At 37.6% G+C, this 26351-nt stretch overlaps 1 protein-coding gene and 1 non-coding gene across 2 annotated transcripts in view; both read right to left on the reverse strand.

Annotated features, from left to right (window-relative positions):
• The window catches only part of LOC105051218 (protein SUBSTANDARD STARCH GRAIN 4, chloroplastic), an 85462-nt gene that overhangs the window by 19367 nt on the left and 39744 nt on the right, over positions 1–26351 (reverse strand). Inside the window, 4 exon segments of the mRNA XM_073243025.1 lie at positions 73–353; positions 1029–1853; positions 2627–2758; positions 2971–3036. Coding sequence (XP_073099126.1) covers positions 73–353; positions 1029–1853; positions 2627–2758; positions 2971–3036 — 1304 coding nt within the window.
• LOC114914528 (small nucleolar RNA R71) lies at positions 18071–18176 on the reverse strand. The gene has a single exon (XR_003801873.1). It is a non-coding gene; the product is annotated as a small nucleolar RNA R71 (small nucleolar RNA).

Below are 26351 nucleotides of genomic sequence, written 5' to 3' on the forward strand. Positions count from 1 at the left end.
GTTGGAAAACAAATGAACAAAGATACCAAACAACTAAAACATGTATGTAGAAATGATAGAAAGAGAATCAACCTGAAAATATTCTTAGCTCGCACTTCCAGAACTTCACATTTCAGATCAATTTTATCACTAGGAGATGATTCACTGGTTTTGAGAGGCAAAGTGCCTTTGAGCAAGAGCTTTCCCTTTCTGCTCACCCTGCTTTCCATGGCACTGATGCATACTCGATTGGATGCAACATGAACTGTACCCCCAAAATTTGTAAGTGGCTTCCGAAGGACAGGAGAAGAAACAGTTGCCCGGTGAAATGATGCAGATCCATCTATAACAGGCTGCTCAACGTCACCCCTTACCTATCATGAAAAATAAAAATCTGGAAATTAATCAATTTTATTAAATCTTTATCTATAAAAATAAAATCATAAATACAATATGCTAATTCATGCATTTAAGTAAAATATTAACTAGGATACAGTTTTTTATAATTTTCTCTACGATTTGGTTACATATAGTGAACAATATCACAACAATAAACCATATTTCAATCAACTATTGAAAAACCATGCATGTCGGTCATGTACTCGCTGGTATACCCTACCAGCCAACAACAAGTGCAACAGGGCTCCATGTGCCCTGGTTTCGGCTGACCACGCCCGAACCATCCTGAATTGTGCTGTACATGGTCTATCAACATGTACAAACCCTAACCAAGTGAAACCAAGCCCATACCACTCAGCACCCTTTTTTATTTTTGGCTTATGTGTACTGCCCCTAGCACCCTCATTATGTAAATTAGAGCATGGGACCACTATGGCTCAGCCCTCAATTTTTAAATCAGTGATTATCATTAATGAAAGGATCGAGTTTATCCATGCCCACTAATATAATATTTATTATATATCTGTCAGTGCTCAGACTCTACAATTGAAGTGCAGGTAAATCGCATGCAACATTTTCAAGGAAATAAAGATATAACTTTTGTGCACATTAGCTAAAAGCATCCAAAAGAATAACTCAGACTGACCTACCTGAAGGGCAACGTCAGCATAGCCATGAAGCCAGTTGGCATAAGGACATAAAGCAGTTATCAATATCATACCCCCATCTTTAATGTCTGCATTTATTCTTACCTCACCTGCATCTAACATATTCCAGTTCAAACCCTTGAGACTTTCAGCCAACCGAAAATCCCAATTATCTTCGCTCTTTTCTCTGATAGCTTTTCTTTCGCTGATGTCATCAGAAGTTACTCTTTCATTTTCTTTTACCCAAACTGGGATTCGTATCCCTCCTGCAATATCCCTCTCTCTTTCAACTTCTTCTACTGAGTCATTTTGAATGTAAGTCACAGGAATACTTCCCAGGATGTGTACATGGCCACTTTGAATAACAGGTTCAAAGTTGGCATTGAATAAAAATCGACTGGTCGAGGTTAGTGAAGCAACAATCTCAGCTCGTCTGAGATCAATACCCCCAATAACGCCATCTAGTAGTCTTACTTTAACATCACACTCTGGCTTTGCAAGGCTTCCTCTAAGATCTCCTTCCATGTGCAAAATACCCTTTATGGGTGTCACCCATTGCCGTAAAGACGGTATAGAATCTAAGGTTGAAGATTCAAAAATCTGAACTAAAGTGGGCACTAGACCAACAGGAAAATTAAGAACAGCAAAATGAAGATTTGTTATTGGCCCAAACAAGGTTCCATCAGCATGGAGAGTTGCCTTATCTTTTTGGATAAATAATTCCTCAAGGCATAAACCATCATTATTGCTGTAAGCACCAGTTGCCAAAACACGTTGAGTCTTATAGGTTCCCCACTCCCAATCCTCTCCATGAAAATCAAAGTCTGCCTGCAAAAAACATATAAAATTTAGATAAGAATATTTATCATTACTACAGACTCCCATCCCCTTCTTACAAATTAGTCTACCAATAGGACATCAAAATTTCTTGAGAACAAGAGCCATGACCTTCTTATACAGCAACGCCAAGACGAATAAAATGGCAAGCCAAGACGGAGGAAATTATTGGATCGATGAGGCCTCAAGCAAACATATTAACTTGATGATTAATTGTTACATAATGGTTAATGCACATCAGTATAGGCATAAAAGCCTATCATTGGAGAGGGAAAAAAATCCAAAGGCAAAAATCATCAACATGCTATGTACATTAATGAAGATTGTCTGAAAATAAATCAGTCTGCATGATATAAATTAATCTAACTCTTCAAACGATAAATCTAGAATTATTCAGACAATCTCAACTTTCAATGTTGCATTCTTTGTGCACAATTTTAATCTTAATCAGAGAAGGCGTTTCAAATTTCCAAGATCATTCGACCATTAAATTGAAACTCCCCCAGTGATTGTATTCGTTCATAAGGTTCCACTTTGTCTGCCTCTAAATTTCAGTTCCCAAAATACCCTTATGCATGTTACAATCATGTGCTTCCCCACTTTAGCTTTTCCAGTTGGACAGCATAAGACTGAAACCACAAGGTCATGGGTAAAACCCGTCCCTTTACATCTATCTTCATATGTTTTATTCTTTTCTAAAAAACACGTGAATGCATGTGCAACATCCTAGTTACACATATAAAGCTGGGTGCAGTGATTCTCACCATTGTATCCCCATTGCCTCCTCCACTAGCTTGAAGAGACCCATACCAATGACCTTTAAGTTCAGCTAAACCAGGAAGAGTAATATCTTCAAGAATACTCTCATCTGACCAATTATAATATCGTTGTATTGCCTGCAATATCAGAAAGCTTCATTAATCTTTCAATACATACAAGAGCAATTTGTTACACTAAACAAAACCAACATATGAAACTAAGGTCTTGTGCCAAGAACTAAATATAAATCTAATGCTGACCTCAATATCAAAACCTTAAGAGATTAAACACTAATTTTTCTCCTCAAACGACAACATCTGGCAAAACATTAATGAGTTTGGTAAGATACCTTCAGCTGATCATGAAGGCTTTGAGCATAAAACCCAATAGATGGCAAGCTCTGAATAAAAAGATCCTGCAGAGACATTCCAAAAACATATGCAAATTCAGAACTATAGTATGTTACAAAAAACAAAAGTGCCCATGTTAAAACCATAATAGTTATTTAATCGACCTTTCTAGTTCCTAAAATCATCAAGATGAAATCTGAGATATAAAATGATGCTAGAGCATCTATGGTTGACCTTGTGGGCACATGGGTTTGAGTCCCACATTGGATGCCATCCCAGATTGGCACCCATTAGCTATTTAGGAAATTTTATGTTAGCAAACTTTAGAGAGTTCGATTTTAGTAAACTTTTCTTTTGAGACCTTTTGATGTTATTATGAAAGTTAATCATCAAATCTTTTTGAGATCTAGTAAGATCAGGAATCTCACATTGGAAAGAGAAGAAAAGTGTTCCCTTTATACTGCTTATAAATACCCTAATGGGGTTCCTACTACAATCATCCTTGAGCTTATTTGAGTAGTGAAATTTTACTTTGGGAATTATTCTTCTATCTGTTTCTCCCTCCTCCCTTTTGGTGGACTCCTAAGGTCTGTGAGTGGGCATGTGACAAGTTGTATCCTTGAAGTGGCTAGCCAAGGTGGTGATTTAGCCTTGGAAAAAAGAAATCTGCTTCGCCTCCAACAACCATCCTCCGTTGTTAAAAAATATTCGGCATGTAGATTCGCTACTACAGCCATTTAGTCTACAGCCTCCCATGTTGTACATGCTGTAGTGGGGTTTCTACCTCACCATAATCAATTCTATTGACATCCTCTTCCTTCTCCTATCTTCCTCGCAACTTCAACACCTCCCGGCTTCAGTTGCTACCAAAGCCCGATTTTAGGATACCTCCATGCCAATGCAACATTGAAGAGCATGTAGAACATGAGCAAGTTTTGTGTGATATTGAACTTCATTAACTACACAGCCAGCTTGAACAAATCCAACAAAAAAATCAGCAGCTTTGACAACATCAAGGGCAACATAAATGCCAACACTGTCAAGGTTCCAATCAAGACTGTAATAGAGAGCCCTTCAACGATGAAAGCGAGCGATCTAATAAAGAAGTTGAAGATCTAAATCCTTTCTACCATAGAAGAGAATCATCAAGTGAAGAAGAAATCCATGAAAGATATGCATCAATTTGGTGGGAAATCTGAGGCGACGACATAACCATGAAAGATGTGGTAAGATCAGAACATAGGACGAGATGCATCATGAACTCAAACATAAGCTCCTCCCTGAAGATTGCTGTCAAGATAAACTTCTTAAGCTCCACAACCTTCAGCAGCACAACATGACTGTAGAAGAGTACAAGATGGAGTTCAAACAACTCTCATGACATAAGACATCAAAGAACCGAAAGAGCAGACTGTCGCATGATATCTTGGTGGATTAAAGGCCAACATTAAACAAGTTGTGAAGCTCCAACCTTATTGGATGTTGAATGACATGATCCAACTAAGAGAAACTAGCTCATACTTCTTTAAGGTATAGAGATGGTGCGTCCAACCAGGGCTATTCCATATTGAAGACATCACCATCCACAAAAGCAAGCTCCTCCTAGCCATCATCTACAAAGAAGGACAAGGGCACCAACTCCAGCCATTCCAATACCACCACCACCAACCCCAGCAAGTGCTTCAAATGCCAGTGCTTTGGGCATATGCAGCTGATTGCCCAAATCAAAGGCTCATCTTGTTGGTGGAGAAAAAGTCATGTGCAGAAGAGACAGAGCAGCCAGTTAGCGGGGATGATGAAGATCAAGATGAAAGAGTTAGTGTATGCCGATCAAGGTGAAGCATTGGTAGTATGCTAAAACCTGAATACTTCTGTGGTAGCTAATGAAGAAAACTGATTATGCCACAACATCTTCCGCACTGAATGTACTTCGCATGGCAAGGTATGCAATGTCATCATAGATGAAGCAATGACAATGTTCTTGCTGCATTGATAGTTGACAAGCTGAGAAATTGCCCACCGAAGATTACCTCAGTCCCTAGAAGTTGTAGTGGCTGAGGAAAGGAAATGAAATAAAGATGACTAAGCATTGTTTAGTCCACTTTTCAACTGGAAAATGATATTAAGATGAGGTGTGGTGCGATGTTATTCCTATGGATGCTTGTCACATATTATTAGGACATTCAGGGAATTATGACTACAAGCTATTTATGATGGGTTCAAGAACACTTATTCTTTCGAGAAGGATGGTGTGGAGATAATCCTAGCACCATTGAAGATTGATAACCATCCAAAGCCTCTAGTGGAAACCAACACCTTGCCTCCATGTCTGAACTTATCAAGGCATGTAAGGAGACTAATGTTGCACGTGCCTTGTTCATGCTAAAAGATAACAAGTCAACAAAGATACCTAAAGTGATGAAACCACTTCTCAAAGAGTTTGCTAAGATAATGCTAGATGAGATTACAGCCAGACTACTCATTATGCAGGACATCCGACATAGTATCGACTTTGTACCAGGCACAGTCATCCCCAACAAGTCTAATTATGAAGTCCCAAAAAGCATGAAAAACTTTAGTGCCAAGTGAAAGAGCTTATGGAGAGAGGGTTAGTCTAGGAGAGCATCAGTCCATGTGTCGTGCCAGCATTACTAGTACCCAAGAGGGACGATCATGGCAGTCATTGATCGATTCTCCAAGATGGTGCACTTTATGTTGGATGTATGTCCTAGAAGCCACTATGGTTGACCCATTGTAATATTCTAGGACACAAATTTATACTTAAAACATTGATTTAATCAATAAAAGGACAAGTTTTATTTTCATTTAAGTATGATGTGTCCTTAAATCGTCTATAGAATTAATTCTTACTATATATATTCTCAAGATATTGAGAATTAAAAGCATATATAAGTAATTCATAAATTGCTTTCGACCATAGTATCATCATGAGGACGGTGATCGATCCAAATAGACCAGCGCACAGATCGCTTCCTTCGGAATAGATGAGTCTTCAATTTACAGTGTAGAGACACTGAGCGGCAAGTACAGATAGTTGTTAGAGAATAACTAGTACTAAGCGTAACCATACGAAAAATCACGTGAATTTCTATTTAATCGTCAGTGATCATCTCGATGCTGTAGTTGTGTGAATGATCCTTCGATCTGCGATGGCATGATTGCTCACAATGAGGCTATTAGAGTTTGACTGCATAAAAATATGGCCTCTTTGAGTCCTTATAGTGCATGTTGGCGACAGTTGATCTACTGTAGGAGCAGGATGCGCATCTAAAAGAAATCTAACAACCTTGATAGAAAGGAGTGGTCCTATAGGATTTAAGAGGCTAAATCCATAAGTCTATAGCCACAGCAATATGATTGATAGAAAAGAATTTCCATGAGAATCACAATAGAACTTGAGCTAATCGAATCTATCATATGACTGATGATGAGATTTGACAATTTATCCATGACTTGCAATCTAGTCGAACTCATGATAGAGGAACTGAATTACACGAAAACTACACCTTGAGGTTCTTTTTCAGTTCTACTGGCTTGTCACTACATATTGCCAGATGTCACTGGTGGATTGTGAGAGCTCATTAAGATTGCTCAGGATCGACGATCCTTGTTGAGTTAGAATGAAATCGTTTCAATCCATTGAAAAGAGTTTCAATAATACTATAACAGAGATCATGGTATATCTCACTATCAGACATAATGAAACCTATGAGATCACACAACAAAAAGATTTGATCTGGATTAAGCAATTGAGCTTATGAAGTTTCAATTGGATTAAGAGAAATCCTATTGGATTCAGAATATCGTTCCGATCCACTGAAAAGAGTTTCAAGGATACTATGATAGAGATTTGGCATCATAAGTTTCTTTTCGAAGTATGGTACGGAGAAATCCTATTGGGTTCACAAGTGCTTCATAAGTTTCTTTCTTCCTCTCTCTTTCTCTATTTCTCTCTCTTTTTCTTCTCCCGATTCGGATCCGGTGCCTTCATCGGTTAGCTGCCGGTTCGATACGGTACAGAACCATACCGAACCGTACTGTCAGTCGCTCGAAACGGCCATCGATATCGAGATGGCAAACTTTGTGTCAAGATCTGAATTTTAGTTTAGATTTGAATTTTGAATGCACATATAAGATATATGTTTGCATGTTGAATCTGAAAATTAGTTTCGAGATTGAAAACTTATCTTTCATGCAAAAAAATTAGATCTGAAATTTAGTTTTTAAAAGATCTGAAATTTGTATTTATGCATGAGGGTTTGGTCGTGGGTAGATCAAAAATTAGGTCATGCAATTAGATTATATCTAAAGTTTTGATTTGAACATAATGAGTCCAAATCGATTTAGAAATTGATCAAGTCGAGTCAAGTGTCGATTAGGGTTAGATCAATTGAGCTTTAGATCATACAATTGTTGTTGATCGAGTCAATTAAATCTCATATATAGAATTGTTTAACTTAAAGATCTAATTCGACTTAATGGTTTGAGCCTTATTCGCTTAAGCAAACCTATTAGACCAATTGACCTATCGGTGTCTAAGGCAAGTAATTGAGAGGCTGTTATTTAATTAGAACCTTTGATCCATCAAGGAGGAGCCTCCCATCGATCTCCACTTACCTAACCAATTTGAAAAATTGAGTCTTGAACGTGGTTGCTCGACAATCTGGTTTAGTCCATACCATTTAGATCAGTCATTTGATGACTGATTAGATGAAACCTAAATCAAATCTCTCCATGAATATTAAGCCTAGAGGTCATCCACCATTGTAGATGTGCAGGCGTGCTACTGGTGTTGATTATTCTCGGCTGGTCATAGTAGTTCAGTTGCACCGAAAACACGCAACTACTCTATTAACAAAGAGTTGCTCCAAAATAAAGATGTGGTTGGACCCAATAACTGTTAGATACAGGACCCAATGACGGCTTTGCACCGCTTGTGAACGGTGGATTGAACTTAACTAAGAAGCATGGATAATAACAGTTAGGTGAGTCCACATAACTTAGAGATCAAGTCGCTGCAACATGCTTAGAGAAGTATCTAGGCAAGGAGTGGTCCACGCATCGATGTGCGCATTACCAATAACTATTAGGTGAGATACACGGTATCCTTGAGACAACAGCACCCACTAGAAATCCAATTGTTGCGTTAGGATTTTCGTTTCTCCCTCGGAGAGTGTAGGGATCCAAAAAAATAGTGAGTTTATTTATTTCTTAAAGTCCCTGGAGCAAATATAAAATTTAAGTACAAAAGTCTAATTTGAATCTCTACTCTCGCAGTTAAACCATATCAGCTTCAAACCCTCTAACCCGCATCCTTGAGTCAATAGTTTGATCGGAACCAATTTAAAGACTGGCTCAAAAATCTCAAGATTATCTTGAAATTCGAAATATTAAGACATATACTTGATCAGAACCCCTAAATTTTATCAAACCATCCCAGTGCTGAGCAGAGCAACATATGATAAATGGATAGATGATGATAGTCGAGTTAAGTACTATATGCTAGCTTCCATGTCAAACAAGTTGCAGAGCCAGCATGAGCATATGTCTACTGCCAGGGCTATGATTACTTACCTGCAAGAGTTGTATAGTGAGCAGAGCCGCACTGCGTGTTTTGAAGTCTCTAAGAGACTTTTCAACATGAAGATGCGCGAAGGACGGTGGGTCCACAACATTGTATGACAATGCTCAAAAACCTAGAGGAGCTTGAGAAGCTCAGACTAAATATGCAAGAAAAATTACAAATAGATTTAATCCTGCAATCCCTTACGAGTTCATATAGTCAATTTATTGTAAATTTTCATATGAACAAATTGGACTGCACTATACCCAAACTGATCAACACGTTGGTCACTGCTGAGAAAATCTTAAAAAGTTCAAAGGACATTATTCTCGCTACGGAGCGAACTTTTTTCATCCAAGAGAAAGTCTAGTTAGAAGAAGAATAAACCCACGAAGAAGCGGAAAAAGAGAACAAGCCAAAGAAGGACGCTCCGAAGAAGGCTGTGGCAAAAGAAAAATATTTTCACTGTGATGCTGATAGCGATTGAAGGAGGAACTGTCCACTCTACCTGAAAAACCTAAAGACTAAGAAGGGCGACACATTTGAAAGGTATGTCAAGGTTGCTCATAATTGAATCTAACCTAACGGTTTCTTCTGCTTCTAGTTAAGTATTGGATTCTGGTTCTAGTGCTCATATATGTACTTTAATGCAGGATCTAATAAAAAATAAAAGATTAAGAGAAAGTGATATGATCCTTCAGATCGACAATGGAGCAAAGATTGTTGCAGAAGCCGTTGGAACCTATCCTCTTCGATTACCGTCAGGATTTAGATTAGATTTAAAAGACTATTATTTTATACCTGTAGCTAGTCAGAATTTGATTTCCGTATCTGGATTAGCACAAAAAGGATTTGATTTCAATTTTAATAAAGACTTTTGTTTCATTTATTTGCAAAATAAATTGATTGCATGTGATCTTTTAATTGAGTCTTTATCACTTGCATGTTGATGAGAATATAAATATAAATGAGCAAGTAGTAAGTGCCGTAGGTCAAAAGAGATTCAGAGATGAAATTAACCAGAAGTATCTGTGGCACCTTAGGCTTGGACATATTAGAGAGGACAGGATAAACAAACTAAAAAAAAATGAGATCCTTGACTCTTTGGATTCTGAGCCATACCCAACCTGTAAATCTTGCTTTCAAGAAAAAATGGCCAAGTTGCCCTTTGTGGGACATGGAGAAAGGACCACTGAGATACTTATCTTAGTACATACCGATGTATGTGGAGCATTTGACGTGCAAATCAAAGATGGTTATAACTACTCCATTATTTTTATTGATGATTTGTCACGGCACAGATATGTATTTCTGATGAGATACAAGTCTGAAATTTTTGAAAAATTCAAGAAATTCAGAAACAAAGTAGAAAAATAAACTGACAAACCCATTAAGGATCTTCGATCTAATCGAGGAGAAAAATACTTTAGTTGAAAATTTTTGAGATATCTTAATGACAACGGCATAGTCTCTCAATAGATCACCCCTGGAACACCTCAGTTCAACGAGATATCCAAAAAGAGAAATAAAACCCTATTAGATTATGGTTAGATCCATAATAAACTTCACTGATTTATCCTTATATCTTTAAGGATATATCTTATTAACCGCAATATACCTATTAAATAGGATTCCTTCAGAATTGTTCCTACCGCACCATATGAGATATGACATAGTAAAAAGTCGAGTCTAGATTACTAAAAATTTAAGGATATCCAGCCTATGTGAAAAGACAGATAACTAACAAATTAGAGGATAGATCTGTTATAACTCGTTTTATAGAATATCCGAAAGAATCCATGGGATACTACTTTTATTTTCTATGTGATAACAATGTGATTGTGAGTCGTCATGCCATATTCCTAGAAAAACAGTTTATCCAGGATAGAGGCAGTGGGGGTTAATTGAGCTCGAAGAGTCTCTAAATAGCAACGAGTTGAAGATCCTCAAGAACCCATTATTCATAAGCCAATAGTTGATATTCTTCCACCACCTTATAGACCTAGTAGTCTCCCATCCTTCTGAAAGGTACATGGATATGCTTACAGAGGATATAAGAAAATATTCCTCATGAAAGATAAGAGTCATGAAGGTGATCTGAATACCTTTGACAAAGCGATATCCGACATCGATTCCGAGAAATGGTTAGATGAAATGAAGTCAGAGATTGACTGGATGTACTCGAACCAAGTATGGACCTTAGTGGATCCACCTGAAGATATAGTATCCATTAGGTGTAAATGGATCTATAAAAAGAAAATAAGTGCAGATGGTAAGATAGACCTATAAACCTAGGCTCATAGTAAAAGATTATAGTCAGCGCGAAGGTATTGACTATTAGAAAACCTTCTCGCCTGTAGCCATGCTGAAATCTATCCATATTTTGCTTGCTATTGCAGCTTATTATGATTATGAAATCTGACAGATGAATGTAAAAACTACTTTTCTGAATGGATATCTTAAGAAAGATATCTATATGGAACAGTCTTTGAGCTTCACATCTGATAATGACGATCGCCGAGTCTGCAAGCTGCAAAGATCCATATATGGATTAAAGCAAGCTTCTTGGAGTTGGAATCTTTATTTTGATTATGCAATTAAATCGTTTAGTTTTATCTAAAACGAGAAGGAACCCTGTGTATACAAAAAGATCAGTGGGAGCACAATAACATTCTTCGTATTGTACGTAGATGATATCCTCCTTATTGAGAATGATATTCCTATACTGACCTCAGTCAAAAGATAGTTATCCAAAGAATTCTCCATGAAAGACCTAGGAAAAACATCCTATATTCTCGAAATAAAAATCTATAAAGATAGATCTAAAAAGATGCTAGGCCTGTCACAAAAACTGTACATAGAGAAAGTGCTGAAAAAGTTCAGCATGAAAAACTCTAAAAGATGACTTCTACCTCTTAGGCATGGTATTCATCTTTCCAAGACGATGTGTCCAACCACATCTAAAAAAATTCAACGCCTGAGTAGGATTCCTTATGCCTCAACAATAGAAAATCTCATGTATGCCATGCTGTGTACTCGACCAAATATTGTCCTTGTTGTGAGTGTCACAAGTAGGTATCAGTCGAATCCAGACGAGGAGCACTGAATAAATGTAAAGAACATCCTTAAATACTCAAGAAAAGCTAAAGATTTGTTCTTGATCTTTGGAGGAAGATCTGAGTTGAGTCGAGGGTTTTTACTGATCCAGACTTCATATTTAATATTGATAATAAAAAGTCTACGTCAGGATATGTGTTTGTATGCAATGATGGCGCAGTCAGCTAGAAGAATTTCAAGCAATCCATCGTAGCAGATTCGACCACAAAAGCTGAATATATCGCTGCTTCGGGTGCTGCAAAAAAAAGCTTCTGATTCAAAAAATTCATCGTGGAGCTTGGTGTAATGATATTAGATGCCATACCACTGTACTGCGACAACAACAGAACCATAGCACTTGCTAAGGAATGTAGATAGTCGAGTGGCGGTTCCATATCATACGCGACTATCTCGAAAAGAAATATATCGAGATACGAAGAGTAGACTCCGTAGACAACGTGGCAGATCCACTGACAAAACAATTGAGCCAGCTAAAGATGGAAGTTCATCTTGAGAAGATGAGACTTAGATTAGTGGCCAATTGACTTTAATTCAAGTGGAAGATTGTTGGATGTATGTCCTAGAAACTAATATAGCTAACACATTGTAATACTCTAGGACACAAATTTGTACTTAAAATATTGATTTGATCAATAAAATGACAAATTTTATTTTCATTCAAGTGTAATGTGTCATTGAATCATTCATGGAATTAATACTTACGATATATATTCTCAAAATATTGAGAATTAGAGACATGTATAAGTAATTTCTAAATTACTCCGATCATAGTATCATCATGAGAACGATAATCGATCCGAATAAATCGATGCACAGATCACTTCCTTCGAGATAGATGAATCTCTAATCTACAGTATAGAGACATTGAGCGACAAGTGCAGATAGTTGTTAGAAAACTAGTACTGAGCGTGACCATACGAGAGATCATGAGGATTTCTATTTAATTGTCAGAGATCATCTCGATGCTGTAGTTGTGTGAATGATCCTAACCTGCGATAGCACGATTGCTCATAATGAGACTACCAGAGTTTAACTATACAGAAACATAGCCTTTTGAGTTTTTATAGTGCATGTTGGCGACGGTCCACTATAGAGCAAAATGCACATCTAGAAAAAATCTATCGACCTTGATAAAAAAGAGTGGTCCTATAAGATTTGAGAGGCTAAGTCTATAAGTCTGTAGCTCCAGTAGTGTGATTAATGAAAAAAATTTCATAAGAATCACAATTGGACTTGAGCTAATCGAATCTATCATATCACTGATGATGAAGTTTAATGATTTATCCATGATCTACCGTCTAGTCGAAACTCATTATAAAGGACTGAATCACATGAAAACTACACCTTGAGATTCTTTTTCGGTTCCGCTGGATTGCCACTACAAACTGCTAAGTGTCACTGGTGGATTGTGAGAGCTCACTAGGATTGTTCAGCGTCGACGATCCTTGTTAAGTTAGAGTGAAATCATTCCGGTCCATTGAAAAAAAATTCAATAATACTATGATAGAGATCATGGTATATCTCACTACTAGACAGGATTGAACCTACGGGATCGCACAACAAAAAGATTTGATCTGAATTAAGCAATTAGGCTTATAAAGCTTTAATTGGGTTAGGAGAAATCCTATTGGATTCAGAATAACCTTGCTAGCACAAGATGGAACCTAGTTCCTCTTAAAACTTGAATTACTTATTTAATAAGAATTAATTCGAGTTAATTACCTGTTAAGAACCTAAATGAATGAGATTCATTGGTCTCCAAATGTTGGGTGCCTAGAGTTTTGGATCATGTAAATTAGGGGTCCAATCTTCTAATCGATTCCTTGATTTAATAGGATGGGACGCCACTTGATTTGATCAAGGTGGGCATGCCCACTTGATGGAGGCGTGAAAGACAAACGAGAGGCGCACCTTCCCTGCTGGTTGGCATGTGAGAGACAGCCCTAGAGGGTGATAAGGGTTGGCACCCCCTTGGTTCACTTGGGCATGGTCAAAGCATAGGGGAAACAAGAAGTCCTAATGCAATTAGGACTCATATTAAGTGGCTGATTTGATTTTGATTAGGACTCCAATTGCTCCTCTATTTAAGAGGCTCTCCCATAAGTGCTTAGATCAAAATTTCTGATTGCTCATAGCCTCCCAAACAGCCCCACGCCCTCCTCTCTTCCTCCCTTTGGTTCACACGTCCAAGAGCCTTGGACATCCACCATCCAATGCCCAAAGGTTGGGTGTCCCTCTTCCTAATCTGATTTCAGATTCTTGATTGTTCTAAGATCAAGAAAGTAAGATCAAGAAAAGAAGAGATCAAGGAAAAGATCAAAGGTTGATCAAGAGGGTTGATTCAGATATGCGGAAAAGATCCAACTTGGGAAGAAGGATCTTCACAAAAAAGGACCAATCCATGCTGATCCTGAGTGGATATCTGTAGAGGCCAGACGTTTGTGTGGCTAAGAGAGAGCCTATCTTCTTCTAGATCCAAATTCGAAGAAAGGATTAGCGAAATAGGTATGTAATTGATCATATATTTAATTTCAGCATAAAATCAACATGTGTTAATTCTTACATATGAACTAAATCCTATGTGCGTTATTCTTATGCATGCATATTCTAGATTAAAAAGAGTTTTTATCTTCTATTTTGTTACGTTATTGATCAAAAAAAATTTTGAAATCCACATGTATATGCACCTTACGAAATTCCAACACTTTGAGCCCCTACCAAAAGATGCATGATGCCTCTCATATCGCAAACTCTACTTTTGCAAGATCATGCACCTTCATTGTATTCCTATAGTAATTACATCTCATCGAGATGTAAAGTTTATGAGTCACTTCTAGCAAACCTTATGAGGAAACATAAGTACTCAATTCCAATTCAGCTTTACTAGCCACCCACAAATAGACGGGGAGATTGAAGCTGCGAACCAAAGTTTAGAAAATTTGTTAAGAAATTTTGTTGGTATCCATGTGCAACAGTGAGATCTCTTATTGGCACAAGCTGCATTTGCCTAAAAAAAAAATTCAATGAGCCAAGCAACCAAGATATATCCGTTTAAGTCTTCCAAGGCAGACAACCTTGGAGTCAATTGGACATTACGCCCCCACCAACAACATGCCAATTCAATAGAGATACTAACCAACATACTAAGGAGATAAAGAAGCTACATGAAGAGGTGCAGGAGAGGATATTCAAACAAACAGCAAAGTACCAGCATCATGCCAACAAGCATTGAAAACCTTTCATCTTCAAAGAAGATGACCTTATTTAGGTGCACTCAAGGGAAGAGTGATTTCCTTCCAAGAATATCAAGTTATCTCCTCGAGCAGATGACCCTTTCAAAGTTCCAAAGTGCATCAACAACAATGCTTACAAAATTAAACTTTCTGGATCTAATGGTGTGTCTACAACTGTCAATGTAATTGATCTCTTGCCGTACCATGAAGACGAATAAGACCCAAACCTGATAGCATGTATACTCCATCTAGAGGAGTATAACGTCGAAGCATCTAGGGTTGACCTCATAGGTGCATGGATTCAAGTCCCAAATTAGGCACCAATTAGCTGTTTAGGAATTTTATGTTAGCAAACATTAACGAGTTTTAATTTTATAAAACTTTTCTTTGGAAAACTTTTGATGTTACTCGAAAAATTAATAGTTAAAGTTATTCGAGTTGTAATAAGATTAGAATCCCACATTGGAAAGGAGAAGAAAAGAGTTCCCCTTGTACTACTTAGAAATACCTTGTTGGGGCTCCCATTACAATCAACCTTGAGTTTATTGAGTAGTAAAATTTTACTTTAGGAATTATTTTTCCCTTAGGGCCTGTTTGGAAATGATAGAATTGGCCCAAATCCTATAGGATTTGGGAATCCTATATGATCAATGCATTAATAAGACATAAGAAGTACTAAAACCTTTGCTATTTAATCTCTATTATTTAATATTTGATGCTTCTTACTTTATTTTTCAGGAATTGTAATCATGAAGACTTAATCATACACTAATTAGCAAAAGTTCCCAACGAATACATTATACCTGCCCGTCACATACATTTCCACAGTCACCAAGCCCAAGTTAAAGTGAAATTAGCCTACCTCTATCGACAAGTTTTCAGCGAACGCAAATGCACGATCCAAACCAAAAGACAGCAACCGCACGGCCCAATACGAGCACGTGGCGCACAGGCAGGAGCGCACGGTCCACGCACACAGCACACAAAAACGAGCACCAGTCCACGCACGCGGCGCATAGAGGTGGCCATGCATGCGGCTCATTGGCGGATGCAGGCACGAGCGCAGGCGCGGTTTAAATTGCCTGGGACATGAACGAGACAGGGCTTAGGGTTTTAAAAGGGTTTTGAGAGGGGCGGCTAGTTTTTCTTTGAGACTTGGAAAGAAAGGAAGGTTTGGGGTGCCAAAGCTTAAAGAGGAAAGAAGGGAGGCATGAAGGCTTAGAAGACTTGGGATGCCTAGGGTTTGAGAAGGTCTTGAAGTCTATAAAAAGGTGTGTGGGGCGGCCCAAGAGAGAGAGAGGAGTTTTGTAGAGAAGCACAAAGAGAGAAAGAGAGTCTTTGGCCGCATAAGGAGGTTCAGCGTCTTCTTCTTCAAGTACTTCCCCAACAATCAAAGAAGATGGAGCTTTTGACGACGAGCAAGATCCAACCCATGAGCAGCTAAACTCTTAATCCTCAGGAGAGTAAATAAACTCCTTAAGATCATATTTGTATTTAATTTCTTGAATCTTATTGTGTATCTCTTTTCTTATGCAATCAACTACTTTTTGAATAGTATTGAATATTTTGCAAACATGAATAATTTCTGTGATTTTATTCATGTATTTAAGTAGTAGTATTTCTTATTTATGGTCGTTGTTCTCGAATAGTTTATGATTACGTAGAGACGAATCATGATTTGAAGATACAATTCATGCTCAGCGAGATAAACTATATTGAATACTAAACCAGGATTTATCTTTTAATCATCACTAAAGCTTGTAGTTTTTAGTGATCTTGATTGCTTCAATTAAATACTGATCTGTAATTTAGGATGGATTCAAAATCCTGAGGCACTTTCTTCTACTTGATTTTTCTAAAACTTTATTTCTATCAACTTGTTTCTTTTATCTTTCTTAAACCCTAAAATTCTCATATTTTTTAATTTGAACATAGCTCAACCCATTGATCCCTGAGGATTCGACACCTGATCTCACACTATTCTACATAATATTTGAGTCAGATTAAAACTTTTATTTTTGGTACTTGCGACAACATCAAATTTTGGCACCATTGCCAGGGATCATTGGCATGGTTATTTCAACGTAAAAGAAAAAAATATCATAATACATATAGTGACATTAGAAACGAAAAGAAAAAAAAAAGAAAAACTTATTTGTTTGGACATCTTGTTTGTTGTATATCATTCTCAAATCAATCTTAAGAGCACAAACCCTAACACAAGATAAGGTGATGATTTCATCACCCTTCCTTAGCCACAAATAAGTTGCTTTCATTTTGCATTGACCTAACCCTAAATAAAATCAATTAGACGTTAGCCCCTAAGAAATTCGAGCTCATTAGGATAAGAAAATCTAAAAGTTGGACTGGTTTTGGAATTGATCAATCGATTGGTATTTAAGGAAAGTGGTTCAGGAATATACAATCCTGAAGAGCAGTGGTTATTTAATTAGGACCATTGCGAAAGCATGAGAAGCCTCCCACCAATCTTATACTTATCTGGCTAATTTGATTGGTTAACTTTGAACTTGGAGGGCTTGAAGGTAAACTTGGAACAATTAGGAACTATCTAGATTTAGGTTAAACCTTAGCTAAAATTTATCTTTTGTGTGAAACTTGTTTGTAATTAAAATCAAAAAGTAAAATCATAAAAAACAATAGGATTCTTCTGATCTAGAATCCTTGGTTGCATGCTTGGTCGTCGACCTTTACAATCAGAACTACAACCATTAGACGACGAAATTGAAAAGATTATCACAACTATCCGTTCTAGGAATATGGCTGCACACGGTGAAGCCAATCCGCCTTGTCAATTGAAGGAGTATTTTCCTCCATCCTCATATACATATTCTCCTTGTATTCAGGTGCCTCTTGTTGAGGCCTCCCAATATGAGATTAAGTCCAGTGTCATTCAAATACTGCCTTCTTTCCATGGACTTAGTAATGAGGACCCATACAAACATTTAGAAGAATTTCTTAAGATATGCTCCAATGTTAAAATCCAGAATTTTTCTGATGATGCTCTTAAGTTGAAATTATTTTCCTTTTCGCTCAAAGAGAAAGCCAAACATTGGCTAAATTCGTTAGACTCAGTGGCCATTTCAATCTGAGACCAACTCCAAATAGAATTTCTCAAGAAATACTTTCCAATTGAAAAAACTCATCAAATTAGAAAAATCATCACTAATTTTTTCCAAATAGATGGAGAATTGTTCCATGAAACATAAGAGAGACTTAAGAACCTTATTCGTAAATGCCCACACCATGCTGTCCCTAAATGGCAATTAGTTCAATGTTTCTATGATGGATTATCAGAGAAATACTGGCAAATGATCGACGCCTCATGCAGAGGGTCATTTATGCTAAAAGATGAGGACGAGGCATAGCAATTATTTGAAACCCTTAGTGAAAATTCCTTGCACCACTTATCTGCCTCTCGTACAGATAAACCCATGTTTGCCCAAAAGAAAGGTGGAATCTTTGAAGTTGGAAATTTCATAGATATCCACGGTAAAGTGGATGAGTTGTTCCAAAAACTAGATCTTTTACTGAATATTGGACACTCTCCTACTCCATCCTTTCCTACTTAAGATGTTTGTGCTTTATGTTTGAGTCACACCCACTTTGTGAGTGTATGCCCAGCCGCACTCCAATTTTTTGAATTTGTACAAGAACAAGTTCAGCAAGCCCAAACCTAAACTCCTTACAGATCAGGAAATAACCTCTTTTCCAATACTTACAATCTAAACTGGAGAAACCATCCAAACTCTTTTCGAAAACCACAACCATGGGCAACCCAGCTATGCAGAGACCAAGTCATCCGGATGCAACATATAGGCATATGCCCTACCCACAGTTTCAAAATATTCCTCAACCCGCACCAATTATCCATAATTTAAGTTTTGAAGAGAAGGTTTTACAAGCATTGAAGGAGCCAGAAAACAACACCCAAATCCTTCACTCCCAGACACAATCCATAGCCAAGCTAGAGACCCAAATTAGCCAGCTAGCTACTGCATTCAGTAGGAGAGAAGTTGTCGGAGTCAACCTGAGAATAATCCGAAGGAACAATACATGGCTGAGAATTCTAATGCCCCCGAAATGTTTTCAGAACATGCTAAATCTGTTATGACTCTCAAGAATAGAAAGGTCATACATCAACCTAGCAAAAACAATAATGAAACTTTGACTAAGTCGGGATTGCTTAAAGATAAGGAGGATCCAAAATTGAGGGATGAACCAACTCTATTAGCACTTCATCCACCTAAGGCCCCATTTTCAAGTGCTCTAGAATCTCCTATTCCTTTTAATTAGAAAGAAAAGATAGATGAAATATTGGAATTGTTCAAATAAGTTCAAATTAATCTCCCATTTCTGGATGCAATCAAATAGATCCTACCTTATGCCAAATTTCTAAAAGATTTGTGCACAGAAACGAAAATCCAGATCACAAATCCCAAAATATGTTTGTCTCACCGAACAAGCTAGTTCAATTTTCCAGCACACTACCCCTCCTAAACTTAAGGACCCAGGTGTCCCTATCATTTCATGTGTTATAGGGGACCTTCTCATTGAAAAAGCACTTCTAGATTTGGGGGCACGTATTAATCTCCTTTCTAGCTCAGTATACGAACTTTTTGGATTTGGCGAGTTGAAACCCACCTCTATTACTTTGCAACTAGCTGATAGATCTATTATGGTATCACGTGGGATGATCGAAGATGTTCTAGTAAAGATAGATGAGTTTTACTTTTCAGTTGATTTTCTTGTTTTTGACATAGAACTTAATAGTAACCCTAGACAAATTCCCATCATTTTAGGCCAACCCTTCCTAGCTACGGTCAATGCATGTATCAATTCTAGAACAGGAGTTATGGACGTCTATTTTGGAAACAAAAAGTTGAGATGGAATCTGTTCAATGCTTCCCAAAAACCACAAATTGATAGTTATTTTGAAGTAGATATACTTGAGGATATAATGGAAGAAACAACTCCCACAATTCTTTCTTTCTCAGGACCCCTTACACACCTGCCTGGCTCATTTCGAGGTGGATGACTTTGATGTAAATGGATATTTCAAAGAAGTGAATGCCCTATTAGATACGCCCTCCTCCCAAACTACCCTACCATGAACCATAAAATATGAGCCATTACCCGCTATAGCTAGTACTCCAATAGTTCCCTCGTTAGAATCATCACCTGCTCTAGAATTGAAGCCACTTTCTATCACACTCAAGTATGTGTTCTTAAGACTCAATGACACCCAATGATCATTGCATCAGATTTGACTCCTGATCAAGAAGCTCAACTTATAGGTGTTCTAAAAGAATATAAAGAAGCTATTGGATGGACTATTGCCGATCTGAAAGGCATTGACCCCTCCATCTGCATGCATCATATTAATTGTGAGACAGATGCCAAACCATATAGGGACATGCAGAGGAGGTTGAACCCAAACATCCAGGAAGTTGTTAAGAAAGAGTGGTTACGTGGCTTAGATGCAGGAATCATCTATCCAATATCGAACAGCAAATGGGTCGGTCCCACCCCAGTACTTAAGAAATCAGGTGTTACTATTATGAAAAATGAAGATGAACTGCTCCCTACTTGTACAGCATTAGGTGAGCGAGTGTGCATAAATTACAGGAGACTTAATACCTTTATTAGAAAAGATCATTTCCCATTATCATTCACTGACCAAATCCTAGAACGATTAGTGGATCAAAGCTTCTTTTGCTTCTTGGATGGTTATTCAGAATATAACCAAGTACCTATATTTCCGGACGATCAGGAGAAAATCACCTTCACCTGCTCCTATGGCACTTTTACTTTTCGACGCATGCCTTTTGAACTCTGTAATACACCCGCTACATTTCAGCAGTGCATCATGTCTATCTTCTCTAACATAGTAGATAAATTTTTGGAGGTGTTTATGGATGATTTTTCTGTATTTGGTACTTCTTTTGAGGACTGTCTCCAAAATATTTCCAAAGTGCTAGAATGTTACATGGAGACAAATCTGATTTTGAGTAGGAAAAAGAGCCATTTTATGATTCAAGAAAGGATTGTACTCGGACACATTGTATCTGAGAAGGGGATTAAGATAGATAAGACCAAAATTGAGGTAATTTCAAAACTGCCACCACCCACCTCGGTCCAAGAAATACGATCCTTTTTTGGTCATGCCAAATTCTATAGACGCTTTATCAAAAACTTCAGTAAAATTTCTAGACCCTCGTGCAACTTGCTTGCCAAGGATATTCCATTTGTCTTTGATGATGATTGTCTTAAAGCCTTCCACAAACTTCGTGCTGCCCTGACAACAGTACTGATTATTACGCCTCCTAATTGGTCCCTTTCTTTTGAAATCATGTATGATGCATCCGATTTATCAATAGGCGCAGTCTTAGGACAGAGTAAATAAGAAATCACATGTGATAATTATGCTAGTAAAACTCTTTCTAATGTCCAGCTCAATTATACTACTACTACTGAAAAAGAGTTACTAGCAATTGTGTTCGTCCTAGATAAATTTCGATCATATCTTTTAGGATCCAAGGTTCTAGTATATTCTAATCATGATGCTTTAAGGTATTTGCTTTTCAAGAAAGATACCAAGCCTAGTTTGATTAGATCGATCCTTCTGCTATGAGAATTTGATTTGAAAATCCGAGACAAGAAGGGTTCTAAAAATGTGGTAGCAGACCATATCTCTGGAATCTTAATTGAACACATGCAAGGCACTAACATGGTTAAGGAAAGATTCCCGGACGAACAACTCTTCGCACTCAATCATCCTCTTTAGTTTACCTATATTCTTGATTACTTAGCTATAGGACAATTCCTTCTCATTGGTCAAAGCAGGACCCTTTTTTTCGCCAGTCAAGTACTATTTTTGGGAGGAACCTGAGTTGTTTAAGTATTGTCCTGACCAAGTGATTCGTCGATGTGTCCCTAAAAGTGAATTTCAGAGCATTTCACTTTTTGCCACTCTTGCGTGTGGGGACATTTTATTGGGAGAAAAACTGCAGCAAAAGTGTTGCAGAGTTGATTTTACTGGCCAACACTCTTTAAAGATGCACATGAATTTGGCCGTAGTTGTCTAAGGTGCCAACAAACAGAGAACATATCTAGGAAGGATATGATGCCACTTACCCCTATCCTAATTGTTGAGATTTTTTATGTTTGGGAGATTGACTTCATGGGACCCTTTCCATCCTCATATGGGTTTACGTACATTCTAGTGGCTGTAGACTATGTATCAAAATAGGTGGAGGCTGTGGCCACAAAGACCAATGATCATAAGATTGTGATCAAATTCATCCGAAGTAATATTTTTAGTCGTTTCAGCTTCCCAAGGGTTATCATTAGTGATGGAGGTGCTCACTTCACGAACCAGCACTTTGAAACATAATGAAAAAATATTGTGTCATGCACAAAGTAGCCACTCCTTACTATCCCCAAACCAATGGTCAGGTAGAAGTTCCAAAAGGAAAATTAAAAGCATTCTAGAGAAAATGGTGGGACCCGACAGGAAAGATTCGTCCCTTAGATTAGATGACACATTATAGGCCTACCATACTACATTCAAGACCCCTATTGGTATGTCTCCTTATTAATTAATTTTTGAGAAAGCGTGTCATTTATCAGTTGAATTAGAACATCGCACATTCTGAGCTATAAGGACATTCAATTTTGACATGACGAATGCAGATTCTAATAGGATGCTTCAATTAAATGAACTAGAAGAGTTACGCAATGATGCTTATAAAAGTTTCCATATTTACAAGGCTCGAACCAAGACATTCTACGACAAGTATATTTCAAGAAAATCGTTCGAGCCCAATCAAAGTGTGACTCTTCAACTCGAAATTACGCCTCTTTTTCGGTAAACTTTGGTCTCGTGGGGATGGACCATTTATTGTCACCCAAATATTCCCTCATGGAATGATTGAAATCTAGGATCTCCAAAATGGCAACACTTTTAAAGTCAGTGGTCAACGTTTAAAGCCATACATAGATGGAATTAGCAACGAATGACAAATTGACACCATCAATTTTGTGGATCCAGTATACGAGACACATTAAGATTCAGAAAGTCTGGCTGAAGACTCTAAATTTAGCACTTTTTGGAAGGCAAATCCAATTTCTTCATCTTAGTTTCTTTAGATTTAAAAATAATAATAAATTGACTAAGTTATATTTATTATAGAGACTGGATTGGAATTATGAAGACACACTTATCCTAGGTGACATCTCAAGAGCACACTTATCCCATGTGACATCTCTCCTTTTTCTTCCTTTTTTGCCTGTCACTTTGTTTTTCTTATTCCATTGAGGATAATGTTGTTTAAGTTGGGAGGAGAAACAAATTAATAAATCATAAATCCTCGAATTGTTTGTGATTATGTACCTGATTATGCTTCAAACTTGAGGTTAATCAAGCATTTTAAAAAACAATTTATGATACACAGTCTAGAGGATTTTTGAAATATCGAGGGATCAAATATTAAGAAACCCAATAAATGGTTAAGTGTAAAACGAAAATCAATTTCTGAGCATTCCTAACCCTCTCTATTAGCATCAATGAAGAATCTACCTGTTATGGGTATAAGTGGAAAGTGTTGATGTATGCAAAAGTTCCTTCACAAAATATAGAAAAATAAATTTTGTTTTGAGCACTTTTTATCGAGTAACGGGGCCTCTTTGCTTAAGCATTGATGTTCGTATCAAAAAGTGAGAAATGAGAAGAAATCTTGTTGTACAGCCAGTTTTAATCCATAGCCTATTTAATTCGAGTTAGTAAGCCCGAGGGATATTCTACACCTAATGCCTTAAAGCCAACTGGTTTAGGAGTCACTGGCCTAAAACTCATTATAAGGATCAGACAGAAAGCTTAAAGGGTTAAGACATTACACTAACTATACATGCAAAAAAAAATAAAGGAATGAAAGTGCATGAAGACAATACACCAGCCCATCTTGGAGTGGGGAGTCGGTCAAGAAAAAGCTTTGAAAAATTATGTTCTCTACTTAACCACTCTATTGGATAGGATTAATATCCCGATGACATACTTCGCTAATTTTCTAACTGAATATCATTTGCCTTTAAAATTATCTAACAGAACACTCATCTCTGAGCAAGAAAGTATATGACACCGACTTCTCTACTCGAGAACGCTAAAATTCAAGTTGGAAGATATGATCAATACATTAATATGACATAAAAAGTATTAGAACCAGTGCTATTTAATCTCTATTATTTAACATTTGATGCTTCTTACTTTTTTTTTCAGAAATTGTAATTATGAAGACTTAATCATACACCAATTAGCAAAAGTTCCCAACGAATACATTCTACCGGCCCATCACACATTTCCACGATCACCGAGCTTTAGTTAAAGCCGAAGTTAGCCTGCCTCTATCGACAAGTTTTCAGCGAATGCAAATGCGCGATCCATGCTAGAGGACAGCAACTGCACGACCCATAGGGGCATGCGGCCCAAAGTTCAGCAAGCCACGGCCCACATGAGCGCGCGGTCCATGCACGTGGCACACAAGCAGGAGCGCGCGGTCCACGCGCATGGCGCACAGAGGCGGCCATGCGGTTCATGCGCACGGGCATGTGGCTCACAGTCACGGTCCACTCATGCGGCTCACAAGCGGATGCGGGCATGAGCACGGGAGTGTGGGCGCGGTTTAAACCGCCTTGGACGCGGACAAGACAGGGCTTAGGGTTTTAAAAGGGTTTTGAGAGAGGGGGGCTAGTTTTTTTTTTTAGACTTGGAAAGAAAAGAAAGTTTGGGGCGCCAAATCTTAAAGAGGAAAGAAGGGAGGGATGAAGGCTTAGGACACTTGGGATGCCTAGGGTCAGAGGAGATCTTGAAGGCTATAAAAAGGGGGTGTGGGGAGGCCCAAGAGAGATTTTGTAAAAAAGAAAAGAGAGGAAAAGAGAGAGGTTGTTAGTTGGAGTTTTGGGAGTCTCTGACGGCATAAGGAGGTTCTACATCTTCTTCTTCAAGTTCTTCCCCAACAATCAAAGAAGCTGGAGCTTTTAGCAGCGAGCAACATCCAACCCATAAGCAGCTAAACTCTTCGTCCTCGGGGGAGTAGATAAACTCCTTAAGATCATATTTGTATTTAATTTCTTGAATGTTATTGTGTATCGCTTATGCAATCAACTACTTGAACGTTGTAAGACTTCTTTCCTTTTGAATAGTATTGAGTATTTTGCGAACATGAATAGTTTCTATAATTTTATTCATATGTTTAAATAGTAGTATTTCTTGTTTTGTGGTAGTTGTTCTCGAATAGTTTATAACTACATAGAGACGAGTCGTGATCTGAAGATACGATTTGTGCTCCGCGAGATAAATTATGTTAAGTACTAAACCATGATTTATCTTTTAATCATCACTAAGGCTTGTAGTTTTTAGTGATCTTGATTGCTTCAATTAAATACTGATCTGTGATTAAAGATGGATTCGACAACCCTGAGGCACTTTCTTCTACTTGATTTTTCTAAAATTTTATTTCTATCAACTTGTTTCTTTTATCTTTCTTAAATCCTAAATTCTCGTATTTTCTAATTTGAACACAACTCAGCCCATTGATGTCTGAAGATTCGACACCTGATCTCACACTTCTACATAATAGCTAAATCAGATTAAAACTTTTATTTTTGGTACTTGCAGCAACATCACTATAGATAAAATCCCATTTCCTTTGCTAAGTGCTCTTCGAATGATTTAACTGTAGGATAAAAGAATAGGAAGTGGCTAATCCTATAGGAAAAAAATATATACTCTGATGGCCATTTTTTTCCTACAGTTATCAAGCTTTATCAAGCTCTACCTCCGCAACCCCATCATCTCCGAGCCCCTCTTCATCCATGCCATCTCCTCCTTCCCATCCCCCACTGCCACCCTTTGCCTCCTCCCCATCTCCAACTACCCCTCCCAACCCCTCTCCTCCCGAAAAATAGAATGAAATGAAAATAAAAAGGGAAAAAATGATCTATGTGAGAGAACGTCTTACATTTAATTTTTTCCATCTTTCCTGTCTTTGTTGATTTTTCCGATGCTTCCCCTAGTTTTCCTCTATTTTTTATGTCCTCATAAGTCTTAATCGGGTGGGTGGCTTGGAGTGGCCAAATAGAACAGGGAAGCTCAGACGATGGCTAGGGTTTTGCATTGGTAATTATATATGACGGTTTAAATGGTGTAAATATATTATCAATCAATTTAAAAATAGATGTTAACTATATTTATTGGTTAAAGGAGTGGTTAAGGCTATCTAAAGATTTGGAGTTCAAAACACCATATCCTTCTATTATATATTTTTTTATAAAAATATATAAAATATTATAATCAAATTCAAGCAGCAGATATCTAAGGGGCAAATTCCAAATCCATCCCAAACCCGATTGAGTTTAAATTTTAAATTCC

This window comes from Elaeis guineensis, chromosome 9 (assembly GCF_000442705.2).
Source record: "Elaeis guineensis isolate ETL-2024a chromosome 9, EG11, whole genome shotgun sequence".
Classification (NCBI taxonomy): Eukaryota; Viridiplantae; Streptophyta; class Magnoliopsida; order Arecales; family Arecaceae; genus Elaeis; species Elaeis guineensis.